The sequence below is a fragment of the Ichthyophthirius multifiliis genome (assembly GCF_000220395.1).
Source record: "Ichthyophthirius multifiliis unplaced genomic scaffold scaff_1120509250386, whole genome shotgun sequence".
In the NCBI taxonomy this organism is placed as follows: Eukaryota; Ciliophora; class Oligohymenophorea; order Hymenostomatida; genus Ichthyophthirius; species Ichthyophthirius multifiliis.
In genome coordinates, this window is record NW_004086788.1 from 133,946 (window position 1) to 146,494 (window position 12,549).

The 12,549-nt window shown below is 17.0% G+C and overlaps 4 protein-coding genes across 4 annotated transcripts, besides 10 other annotated features; 2 read left to right on the top strand and 2 right to left on the bottom strand. All coding sequences in view use genetic code 6, as the record gives it.

Moving 5' to 3' along the window:
• Positions 1 to 688: 688 nt before the first annotated feature.
• Positions 689 to 3,382, top strand: IMG5_070730 (hypothetical protein; the record flags this gene model as incomplete). Its single annotated transcript, XM_004036729.1, has 6 exons — positions 689 to 848; positions 915 to 1,083; positions 1,360 to 1,454; positions 1,542 to 1,989; positions 2,075 to 2,409; positions 2,796 to 3,382. 6 exons carry the CDS (start codon positions 689 to 691, stop codon positions 3,380 to 3,382), a joined length of 1,794 nt encoding a protein of 597 aa, XP_004036777.1.
• Positions 2,373 to 2,434: a microsatellite.
• Positions 3,383 to 4,014: 632 nt separating the features above from the next.
• Positions 4,015 to 4,080: a microsatellite.
• A 462-nt stretch (positions 4,081 to 4,542) lies between these two features.
• Positions 4,543 to 6,799, top strand: IMG5_070740 (RNA helicase, putative; the record flags this gene model as incomplete). The annotated part of the gene is made up of 4 exons (XM_004036730.1): positions 4,543 to 4,734; positions 4,775 to 5,671; positions 5,724 to 6,169; positions 6,219 to 6,799. Coding segments are annotated over 4 exons (2,115 nt in total), but the record flags the coding sequence as incomplete, so codon positions are not given.
• Positions 6,800 to 7,167: 368 nt separating this feature from the next.
• Positions 7,168 to 7,233: a microsatellite.
• A 29-nt stretch (positions 7,234 to 7,262) lies between these two features.
• Positions 7,263 to 7,312: a microsatellite.
• Positions 7,313 to 7,434: 122 nt separating this feature from the next.
• Positions 7,435 to 7,500: a microsatellite.
• Positions 7,501 to 7,505: 5 nt separating this feature from the next.
• Positions 7,506 to 7,572: a microsatellite.
• Positions 7,573 to 7,574: 2 nt separating this feature from the next.
• Positions 7,575 to 10,152, bottom strand: IMG5_070750 (WD40 repeat protein; the record flags this gene model as incomplete). Its single annotated transcript, XM_004036731.1, has 8 exons — positions 7,575 to 7,754; positions 7,803 to 7,940; positions 8,163 to 8,308; positions 8,365 to 8,609; positions 8,650 to 8,791; positions 9,576 to 9,682; positions 9,763 to 9,847; positions 10,116 to 10,152. 8 exons carry the CDS (start codon positions 10,150 to 10,152, stop codon positions 7,575 to 7,577), a joined length of 1,080 nt encoding a protein of 359 aa, XP_004036779.1.
• Positions 8,903 to 8,959: a microsatellite.
• Positions 9,501 to 9,543: a microsatellite.
• Positions 10,153 to 10,881: 729 nt separating the features above from the next.
• Positions 10,882 to 10,926: a microsatellite.
• Positions 10,927 to 11,052: 126 nt separating this feature from the next.
• IMG5_070760 (hypothetical protein) lies at positions 11,053 to 11,751 on the bottom strand (the record flags this gene model as incomplete). The annotated part of the gene is made up of 3 exons (XM_004036732.1): positions 11,507 to 11,751; positions 11,294 to 11,373; positions 11,053 to 11,239 (listed from the first exon to the last, which is right to left on the bottom strand). The coding sequence occupies exons 1-3, from the start codon at positions 11,648 to 11,650 to the stop codon at positions 11,053 to 11,055; spliced, it is 411 nt and encodes a 136-aa protein (XP_004036780.1). The 5' UTR covers positions 11,651 to 11,751.
• Positions 11,241 to 11,305: a microsatellite.
• Positions 11,752 to 12,549: the final 798 nt, after the last annotated feature.

Below are 12,549 nucleotides of genomic sequence, written 5' to 3' on the forward strand. Positions count from 1 at the left end.
GTAATAATTAAAATTAAGAATGTATTAACAATGATGTAAACTAAGGCTTAAGCTAAATTGATAGTAATTTACTATATTTGTAATAAGCAAATTCAGCGAAACCAAAATCTAGTGTCTCTGGAAGAATTAAAAACGTAAAAACCAAAACTATGAATTCTATAAATGATGAAACACATAATTTACGATTAAATGCAATTAAACTTAATTGAAATATATTTTATAAATAATTTATGGCAAATTATATATTTTATTTATTTGAATTATATTCCAATTTAAAATAAGATTTTTAAATTAAACTATAAAGTAAATCAAATTTATTTTACTATATAAAACATAAATTTATAATTATTATTATTCTCTTAAATTAAATATATATTTAAAAAACTTATTTTTTTGTATATCAAATTTGAATCTTCAAACTTAATTTTATATATTATTATATAAATTAATTTGAACTGCTTTTATTAATTTCAAATATTTTTTAATTTGTTTTCAATGTATTTTTTAAAAAAAAATCCAAATCAAGATAATAAGGATATTAACTATTTTTTCATGTCTCCTATTTATTTTATTTAATTGAATTTTTTTGAAAAATAATATCAATAAATAAGTAATATTTGAAAAATTAAATAGTTTTAATTATTTAAGCAAATATTAAAATATTTAGAAATTTATTTTTAAATTAAAAATGGTTTTTTTCAATAAATATCTAAATTTAATAAGGAAAGCTGATCTGTTTGGAATTCCTGTCAATTTTAATATAAACTAATAGGATAAATATAAAACTAGTATCGGAGGATTCTTTTCATTAATAATGTTAATGATTGTTTTCATATTTTTTTGGACAAGTATTTAAATATTTAATTGTTTATTTTATTTAAAAAACTAATAATTAATATTTGTATTTAAAACAGAGACTATAGATTTTTTAACAAAGTAAAATATAATTATTTAGACAAAGACCTAATTTATATAAGATCCTCCAGCTAAAAATATTACTAGTAATAGCTTTATGTTTGCGATTAGATTAGATTAAGATGACTTTATAAAAAATCCTTTTTTTAATGTAACTTTAATTAAAAGGTATAAAAATAATTTATAAATATTAAGAAATATTTTAATTAGCAATATTTTATTTTTTAAAAAAATTTAAGGCATTATTATTTTGATGATTAAAATAAAAAATAAAAAAAGTATACCAATAGAATTAGAATAATGTAACGAACATCATTTTAAAAAATTTGATAGTTAATTCTACAATTTTACTGAGTTCTTTATTTAAAATAATTACGACTTTTTATGTCCAAAGTAAATACAAAACTGAAATTTGAATATGTAATATATTATTTTTAAATATAGATTTGACTATTTAATTACTCTTTAAGGATAATTTAATTCTTAGACTTTTTAATTTGCTAAATTTGAAATAAAATTATGTGATTAAAAGAATCAAGGTTAAATATAAATAAAATATATATACTTATAAATTAATTTTATCTTTGTATTTATGAAATTTAAATAACACTTACTTTATAAAAAAGTAATTGGAAATTGTCACTCCGAAGAAAAGGTTGAAGAGTATGTTAAATAGTAAGGAGGATCGGTGGGTGTTGCATTAGTTATAACAAGCAGTATATTGAATCAAGAAAATTCAAAAAATTATAATCAATATTATTTAAATGAAGATCATTATTTTACTTTTGTTCCGAAAAAAATGAGAAAAAACACAGATACATATTTAAGAACTGTTACTATATAAACTGATGAAAGTCTGACTCCATACTAAAATATTTATAATGAAAATATAGAACTCTATGAATTAAATGATATGAAAACAACAACTGAATTAGATAATAATACTAATACTTATATATAAATATATTTAAGAGCTAGTCAAATCTATAAAATATACTAAAGAAGTTATTAAAAGATTAGTGACATGTTAAGCCACTTAGGAGGATTCATATAAATTATTTTCGTTTCAATAAGGTCAATAAAAATAAAATAAATATTAATTATTATTACGTTTATATTTGAATTATATATTATAAATTATTTATTAATAAAAAAATAGTATTATCATGATTTAATATAATAAGTTTTAATTTACATTAGATTTAGCCAATGAATTATATTAATTTGATTTTGAAGATTAATAAAATAATTAAATAGAAAGCAATAATTAAGAAATATAATAAAGTTAAATATAAAGAAATTCTTCTGATTTCAAAAATAATTATAAATTGTTAAAAAAAAATAGTGAAAATACATAGGTTACGTTTAATATAAATAATAATGATAAAAATGTAAAATAAAAGATTATTATTTTATATTTTTATTTATTAAATATTTAAATAAGATTACTAATATTGAAAATTATATAACTAATAATAATAATTAAAAAAATTAGTTTATAAAAAATAATAATAATTAAGAAATACCAGATCAAAAACATGATAATATAAAATAAGAAAATCAAAATAATAATAACAATAGAAATTAATTGAATTCGGAAAATAAAAATTAAGAAGAAACAAAGTTAAATTAAAAAAAGTGTAATGTTTTAGACAAGGACATTAATGAAATCGATAATCATAAAATCTTTGAATTTAATCATAATAATTTAGATAATAATAAAAACAAAATAAATAATTTAATAGACAATAATATTAATTAAAATGGTCTAAGTTTATATTCAAACTTAAGCAATTAAAAATAACAAAAATCAATTGAAAAGTTTAAATTTATTGTTAAAAAGTTAGGAAAATATATAGTTTGTGTTAAAAGATTCTAAGCTATTGGATATTCTAAATAAATGTTTTACTAATTAAATTAATTGAAAGGCTTGAATTTATAATCTAAAAAAAATTATATAATTGAATAGTTTTAAAGAATAGTAAATCTAAATTACAAAAATAAATTATAATTCTGTTAAATATTTAATTTTTGTAAAATAAATAAACTTAGATATGAATTATTATAAAAATCTAAACAATAAATATCAAAAGATTTAGATATATTTCTAATTTTAGATAAGCTGTAAGAAATAGATAAATTAAAATAAATTTTTTTAAACGAACAGCAATTAAATCTTTTTAATTTTATATAAAAACCAAAAATATCAAGAAAAAATTAAATAAATTTAAAATAAGTATTTAAAGCAAATATTTATAGAAATACATAATAAAAAATTTCAACTCAATAAAGTCCTCTTTAAAATAAATAAACAAGTAAAAAAAGATTTAATTCACTTTTTAATTTAAAAGATAAGTTTTAAAACATAGAAGCGTTTTAAGTAAACTTATATTAAAATCTTCAATAAAATATATTATTCCATTTATTTATAGAAATTATTTTAATCTTATTATTTATTATTGGATGATAATGATGCAATGAATTAAATGTATAATATAATATATTTTAATATAAATTTTTTATTATATACATATAGATTGAATTATCGATTAATATAATCTTTAGGTGATGATATTTGCCAAGTTTTTGAATTATCAAAATAAGTTTTTGAATCTGAAAATTAGAAATAACGAAAACTACTTTAATACTCTAAAATGTTAAAGTCGAAGAAAATTGGATCACTTTATATGAGACCTAAAATAATATCAGATTTTAAAATAAATTTAAAAAATTAAATCGAAGGTTAAAAACTATCTCCATTTAAAACATAATTTTAAGACATTTCATTTAGCAATTAATTTTAAAATTAAATAATTTGTTTTGAAAATAAAGAAGAAATTAAATCGTTACCCGAAGTACCTTAATATGATATAGATTTTAATTCTAAACAATAGTAATTATTAAATATATCATAATGTGGACATAATTATTTTAATTCTAAAGATAAATAAAAAATGTTTTAAATATGAAAAAATAAATCTTTTATATACACTAAATATACTATTTCTAAATATATTCAAATTTATGTAATTTGTAATATAAATTTTATAAAAATATTATTTTTTTAAAATAAATTAATAATTAATATTAACTTAATATTTTATTTTTATCTTTATTTTTTTAATTATTTTTAATTTAATATTTTTTTATTCAATTTATTTTTATAATGTTTCTACTTACTAATTCTATTATTTTATTATATTTAATATAGTAAATTAAAATGCTTATATAGTGATTTGAATACAAAATATAAGTAGTATTTAAATTAAATAATTTTTTTTATTTTTTTATATGTTCTTTTAATAAATAAAAGTTATAATTAATTTTTTAAAAGTCTAAATTTAAATAAATTAGAAATAAAATTATTATTTTATTTGCTATTATTTCAATTTTTTTGTTTATTATTTACATATTTATTTCTGATTTATATTTTTTTTAACTATTTTTCATTATTACAAAATTAATTTTATTATGTCCTTATAGTTATTTCATACCAAAATAGAATTTAAATATATTAATTTTTCTAACTAAATATTAATAAGAAAATAAAATTTAAATATATATTTGAATAAAATAATAGAGGAAAAAAAAAAATATATTTTTTAATATAAAATAAATAAATAAACAAATTTAAAAATAATATATACAATACAATAAATTTATTTACAAAAAAAAAATGCATTAAAATTTTTAAAACCATGACATTTAAGTTTCTTCTTAATTTAACTCTTATAAAAACTTTTACCCTTAACAATAATATTAGCAAAATTACTAAAACCCTTTTAATTAAAATGCCTAAAAATAAGATAAAAAACAAAAGTAAAAAAACAAAAAATTAAATTAAATTATAAAAAAAAAGAAATAATGATCCACAAAATATAGGAGCAAACCTTTAATAAATCGATTGGTCAAAGGAAACAATGCAACCTTTCTAAAAAGTGTTTTACAAAGAAAACTAATAAGTACGTCCCTAAAATGAAATAGATGAATATTATGAAAAAAATAGTGTTTCTGCAAAAAGTCCATATGGGAAAATTCCTTCCCCTTTCTTAAGTTGGTCAGATGCCCATTTTCCTAATTATGTAATGACTGAGGTACAAAATGCAAAATTTGAAAAGCCATCTCCAATTTAAGCTTTATCTTTTCCAATAGTATTGACTGGGAGCGATTTAATAGGAATAGCAGAAACAGGAAGTGGTAAGACTTTAGCCTTTTTACTCCCAGCAATAGTCCATATAAATGCTTAACCAGCAGTGAGAAGAGGAGAAGGCCCAATAGTATTAGTACTAGTTCCAACAAGAGAATTAGCAATGTAAATTGAAAATTAATCAGAGAAGTTTGGGAAAACTTCAAAAATAAAAACTGCTTGTATATATGGAGGCGCAGATAAATTTCCATAAAAAATTCTTTTATAATAAGGAGTTGATGTAATAATAGCTACCCCAGGAAGACTTATTGATTTTTTAGAAATGGGAGTTACAAATTTAAAAAGGGTGACTTATTTGGTTTTGGATGAAGCTGACAGAATGCTTGATATGGGATTTGAATTACAAATAAGAAGAATTTTAGGTTAAATAAGACCTGACAGATAAACACTAATGTTTTCAGCAACTTGGCCTAAGAATGTGTAAAATTTAGCTTCTGATTATTGTTAAAATCAACCTGTTCATATTTAAATGGGAAAATTCGAACTCTCTATTAATGATAGAATTAAATAAATTGTTTATGTTGTTGATCCTTCTAAAAAATAAAATTTGTATAATTTTATATTTATATTTATATTTAAATTTAAATTTTTAAAAACAAAGATTAATTAAATAATTGGATTAACTTACTTAAAAAGATAAAGTTTTAGTGTTTGCTTAAACAAGAAAAGGTTGTGAAATACTTAATAGACTTTTAGAAAGTGAAGGATTCAAATGTATGGCTATTCATGGAGATAAAACTTAAAAAGACCGTGATTATGTAATGCATAAATTCAAAAATGGAGATAATAAAATTCTCATAGCAACAGATGTAGCTTCTAGAGGTTTAGATGTTAAAGATGTTTCACATGTTTTCAATTTTGATTTCCCTAAAGTTATGGAAGATTATATTCATAGAATAGGTAGAACGGGTAGAGCAGGGGCTTATGGAATTGCTGTTTCTTTTCTTGATCCTGATGTTGATAGAAAAATAGCTAAGGAATTATTAAAAAATTTATAGGAAGCAAAATAAGAAATTCCTGATGATATTTTAGAGCTTGTTGATGTTTGTAAGCATTTTTTAAAAAATAAAAATTTAATATATATTTATTCAATAAGCATAAAATCAAAGAGGATAATACAAATAAATTTCATAAAGTTATTATGATATAAAGAAAGTTTTCACAGATAAAACAAATGAAGAAAATAATCAAGATCAAAATAAAAGGGATAATAGAGAAAGGGATAGGTCACCATCCATCAAAAAGAAAAATGATAGCCGATATAAAAAAGACTCCCCAACTAACTAATAAGATCTTTAGTAGAATTCTAAATTAAGGGTTTCCAAGTTCTCACAACCAAATTAAGACAGTAACAGAAACTTATAATACTAAAATTATCCTTAAAATGTTTCTTAATATGATCCAAGTAATTATTATAATATGCTAAATCCTTAGTCTATTGCATATTTATAATAATAATAATAGATGATGCTTGGATTATATTAAACAAATTAAGGATAGTCAAATTACTAATAAATGTATTCACTATAATAAATGTATGGAGTCAATTAAGATTATAACAACTCAGTTATAAAAAAAGGTGAATAATAGTAATAAAAAACAAACGATGAATAAAATCAAACAAACGAAGAAAAGAACACACAAAATAGCTTTTAAGAATTTTAAAATCCTAATTGAAATATTTTTTTATTATTTTAATATATATTCTATTAAAAAGAAAGAAAGAATATTTTAGGTTTTAAAAATCTTAAAAGTAAAAATATATATATTATTTTTGATAAATAATTTTTATTTATTTTTTATTTTTATTTTAATTTTTCTTAAATATTATGATCTGAAATTATTTTTTTAATTTTTTTAATTAATTTTTTGTAATATAAGTATTATTATTGGATTTTTGAATAGAAATTTTATCTGTTTTAATAATAATTCTTTTAACAAAGTATTAACTAAAATTCAAAACATAAAAATAATAATAAAAAATAAAGGTACAATGAACAACTTTAAGTAATTTATAATGATAATATTTAGAATTATGTATTTTCTTTCTTTTAATTTAATATTATAAATATTAAATTTTTCTGTTTAATTTATTTTTAGTAAAAATAAATATAATTATAATAAAACCATAAAAAAAATAATAAAATTTATAATTATTAAATATTAATTATAAAATTTATTAACTATAAATATTCTTATTATTAATATGGATTTATTTTATATTTATTAATTTATATATTTCATATTGTGATGAAAAAAATTGGGTAATTATGACTTATATTGATTATAATTATTACGTTTTAAAAAACTGAATATATATATATATATAAAAAATAATAAAGATATATATATATATATATATATATATATATATATATTTAAAATATATTTTTTTATTTTTTTATATATATATTTTCTCATTTATTTCTATTTTTTTTTATTTAATTTATTTTCAAATTTCAAATAAATGAACTTTTTAATCGTAAGAAGATGTAAGCAACAATGTTTTTCCGCCTACAGCGACAAACTATATACTAGATACGTTTTCTTCATGTCCAATTAGTGATCCTATAGTTTTAGGACTATATTAATTTTGTCTTTTAAATGCTTCCCATACTCTTGCACTTCCGTCCTTTTTTAAGATAATATCTTACAATTTATAATTAAATTTAATATTTACTCTGCATGAAGTTATTAATAATTATTTTTCACCATCTATATTCAAACATTTAATAGGATCCATATGGGCTATGAATTCGTATTCTTTCGTTAATGTTTAATTTTTTGGACTTAATTCTAAAACATTTACATATCTAGACTTTTATATATATAAATATAAAATCATATATTAATTGTTTTACATCTAATCCAACAAATATTTTATATTTTTGTTTTGAAGTTTCTCTAAAATCTAAATCACAACACCATGCCTTAAAACATATTTAAATTTATTAATACATTTATTTAGTAAAATATAATTTTTTATTTTATATTAAAAATGTTAAAATTAAAAATAATATAATGAATAAACTATAATTACCCTTTCTTCTTCATTATATGATCCAAATTATGCAATTAAATTAAAGTTTTTTGCATCAAAAATTTTACAAATTCCACCGTATTCCGAAGTACATAAATAATTACCATCTTTAGACCATTTTATATTATAAATAATTTTGTTTTCACCTTTTAGAAAATAATTAAAAAAATAGAAAAAATAATAATAATAGTAATGATAATACTTTCAATTATTTTCATAGCTGTTCCTTTACGAGTATCCCAAATAATTAATCTCTAATCTTCTCCTCCAGAAGCAATTAATTTATTATCTTCATTATATTAACAAAAATATACTTTATTTAAATGTTCTTTTAATGTAGATGTTGGTTTTCCTTTATTTAAATCCCAAATTATCAATGTTTTATCTGGAGATGCACTCAATAATTATTTTCCGTCATTTGAAAATTATGTACTCCATACTCCTTAACTATTTATTAATTTATTAAATTAATTTGTTTTAAATTTACGAATGTCCTCTTAATAATTGTGTTTCTTTAAATGTATTTAGATCCCATAACTTTATAAGATGATCATGTGAACCTGTAGCAAAAGTATTAGGATTTTATTTTGAAATAGATAATGTTTCTATTGAATTTAAATGAGCTTTTTCTATTGATTTTATAGGATGAAATTATTTTTAAAACCAATTATTTTAAAAATATGAATCGTCTTACATTTTATTTTTCTTAGAATAATATTTTTATAATTAAATAATTTAAAAATATATAAAATAATAAATTAATTATATAAATATTAAATTAGATATTAAAATTATTATTTTAATAAATATATATTTTATTTTAAATTTTAAATTTATATTTGTAATAAATTGCAATAATGTCTATTAAAATAAATTATTTACATCAATAAACATCATTTAAAGCTATTTTTAATATAATTATTTTTCTCTTCTTCATATTTTTATTCTTTAATAAATTTATTAATGGTTTCCCACTAATTTTAATAAGGAATTACTTAATTATCCTAATAACTTTAATAAAATTAATCATCTTAATTGTTTTAATGCGTTTAATTAAAACTTCTTTTTTATAATAAATTTGACTTATTAGCCTCATCTTCTTTTATTTACTAATTCATAAAGTTCTATAAAGTATGAAGCAAATCATGATTATTTTAATGGTAATTATCAATTATATCATTCATTTATACATTATAATGATTATCTTTATTATTTTATATATTCTGATTGTCATTAACATAATTTTTATTATGCATAAAAGATAATTTCTAATTGCGATTTTTTTCATCAGATTATTCCTAAGTTAAGAAATCTTTTTCTAATAAAAAAATTAAATACTAATAAAAATATACATATATAATAATATAAATTTAAATATATATTTTTATCATATAATTAACCATAATAATTTACCTTAATTATGTTTTTTTTGTAAAAAACTAATTTCCGGAATTTATTTAGGACCAATATAAGTAAGAAAAATACTAAAAAGCTTTTCAACTTTTTTCTAGTTATTTTCTCTATATTTAAAAAAAATAAAAAATTATTGAAATAAAATAAACATATTTAAAGTAAAAAAATATCTAAATATAATTAATACTTTTTCTTATTTAATTCATTCCATAAAAGTTTATTATCGGATAAAATTTGAGAATTTTAAGCTATTAAAACACTACAAGCTTTTTCTAAATTTTATTATTTTTGTTATAATTAATTCATCTAACAAATTTTAAAAATAAAAAATAAATTATATTTAATATTATTACTTCTTTATTTAAATATTAAAAATCACTTTCTATTTTCTTATGATCTTTCCATATTAATTATTCATTATTTTCTTGAATCGTATTATTATCATTCATCTTTCTTTTAATTTCACATAACAAATTTCTTTTTTGTGTGTTTTATTTTTTTTAAAAAAATGTAATTTAATTCACATTTATAATTTTTTACGGATATCCCCTTCTAAAAAGTTTATGTTTCCATTCATTTTATTCATTATCTTATCTTAATTTATGAAAATCATACATATTTAGCTTTTCAAAGTTTAATAGTTTTAATTATTTTATAATTATTATACTTATCTAACAAACGATGCAAATGTATTAGTTTTAAAATATTTTGGGAGCACTTTTTCTGCAAAAAGTTATGGACTTTTAATTTTAAATGAACGCCCGTCTTAACTCCAACTAATAATATCAAAATATTCTGAATTCTATTTAAATAATATATTAATTCTTTTTATTGATTAATTATAAAAATTAATTTTTTTTTTTTTTCTTTCAATTTTACATCCAAAATTTTATATGTTTTTGATAGAAATCCTGGAACAGTAGAAGTATTTCTAATTGTGCTTTTTTTTCTCATAAAATTTGTTATAATAATTAAATTATTTTTTATAATATTCTTTTCTTCTAATTATTTTATAAATTTAATATTTTTGTTTCAAAAAATAATAAATATTATCATATAATTTATTATAAAATTCTTTTTATTAATTTAATTTTGTTCTAATTAATTTCTATTTTGTAAATAAAATTATTTTATTATAAAAATAAACAATTATTTATCATTTCATCTTTTTTATTATTTAAAAGAAAAAAAGTATTAAATTAAAAGTTTTCTTAGTAAAACTAAAATAGCTTTATATTATTAATCTATTAATTCATTTTTTAATAATAATAATAAGATTATTTTAGAAAAATGTTTATGAACAAATAAAATATAAATTATTACTTAAAAATATTAAATATTATGAAAAATAATTTTTATTATTTATTTTAATCTAGTATATTACTTAAAATAATGTTAATTTTAAATAAACAATACAAAGATACATTTTTTTATCTTCTTTAACAAGTAAAATATAATAATTAATATTCATAAAAATTCATATTTCTTTATTTTTATCAATTCCAAAATCAAGTATTTTATTCTCTCTTTTAGAATAGTTTATAACCTAATCTTTATATTCTTCTTATATTTCAACTCCTTAATTATATTCGTTCCTTAAACCTTCTAAAAAATCATCTCTTGTATCGAAATCTCCTTCTTCTTCTAATTCTTCAAATTTATATCTTTTATTTTTCACATTTTTTATTTTTGTTTATTTTTTATTTATTTTAATTTACTTATTTCTTTTATCTGGAACATCTGTTATTTAAATATTTTCTGCCGTAATTTTATCGCCTTTCAAAGCTTTTCGAATATACTTTTGAAAAGAATAAATAATAATTTTTAATTGTTATAATTTAAAATATAATTATATTTATTAAAATATATAATAATAGTAATATGTGCTTAATAATATTTAAATTAGTTTATAATTGCAAAATAAATAATACATCATTTTCTTTTTCAATTTCTTATTCTTTTAAAGTTTTTACTTTAAAGACTGTCCTATTCATTTTATCTAATTATAATTCCATTTTATATATTATAAATGTAGAGAATGTTAGAAATGCTAAAAAAGGAAATGTATCTTTCATAAATATTCTGAATTTTCTAGTTTAAAAGTATTAAAACTTTTCATAAAAAAATAATTATAATTTTTCTAATTTTGTTCTCTATTAAAATTAGTGTGTATATGTTTCTTCTGCATGTAATTTTCGATAAACAAATTCTTTTTTTTCATCTTTTGTTGGTTTCTTATCTAAGTCTACTTATATATTTTTTTTTAAATAATTTCTTATTCTATCTTCTGGATTATCACTCATTTATATTTTTATTTACTTTTATTTAATAATAAATATATTTAATTTGAACAAAAGATTTTTATATTTCTAATTAGTTTAAAAGCTAATATTAAATTTTAATTTAAATAGAAATAAGTAATTAAAGTCAGAAAAAAGAAAAAATTAATACTATTTTATTACTTATTCATAATGTTTTTTATTTTTACAATTTTTTTAAAAAATTCAATAAAAAAAACAATAAAAATGGCCTTTTTTTAATTGAGTTTTCACAAAAATAAAAACTAAAGAAAAAATAAAAAAATCAATATTTAATAAATAAAAATTATAAATGAATATTGAATAGTAAAAAAATATTAAAATTTAACTAAGTAAAAATATTTATAAAAATATTGTATTTATCTAGTTTATATTCTATTTAAACTCAGTTAATAGTTAAATAAATATTATGTTTGAAATTAAAGAGTTTTCATGAAGATTGTAAAAATTAGATATTTATTTGTTTTTGAATTATTCAAGAAAAAATATGTTTAAATCAGTTATTTACAAGTCCTCACATTTATTATAAGAACAGGTCTGTAAAGTTATCTTCATGTTATAATAAATTATATTTATAATATTAATAAAACATATTTAATTATATATTAAGATTAAATATTATATTATTAATTTTATTTATTGTATTTTTTTTATGG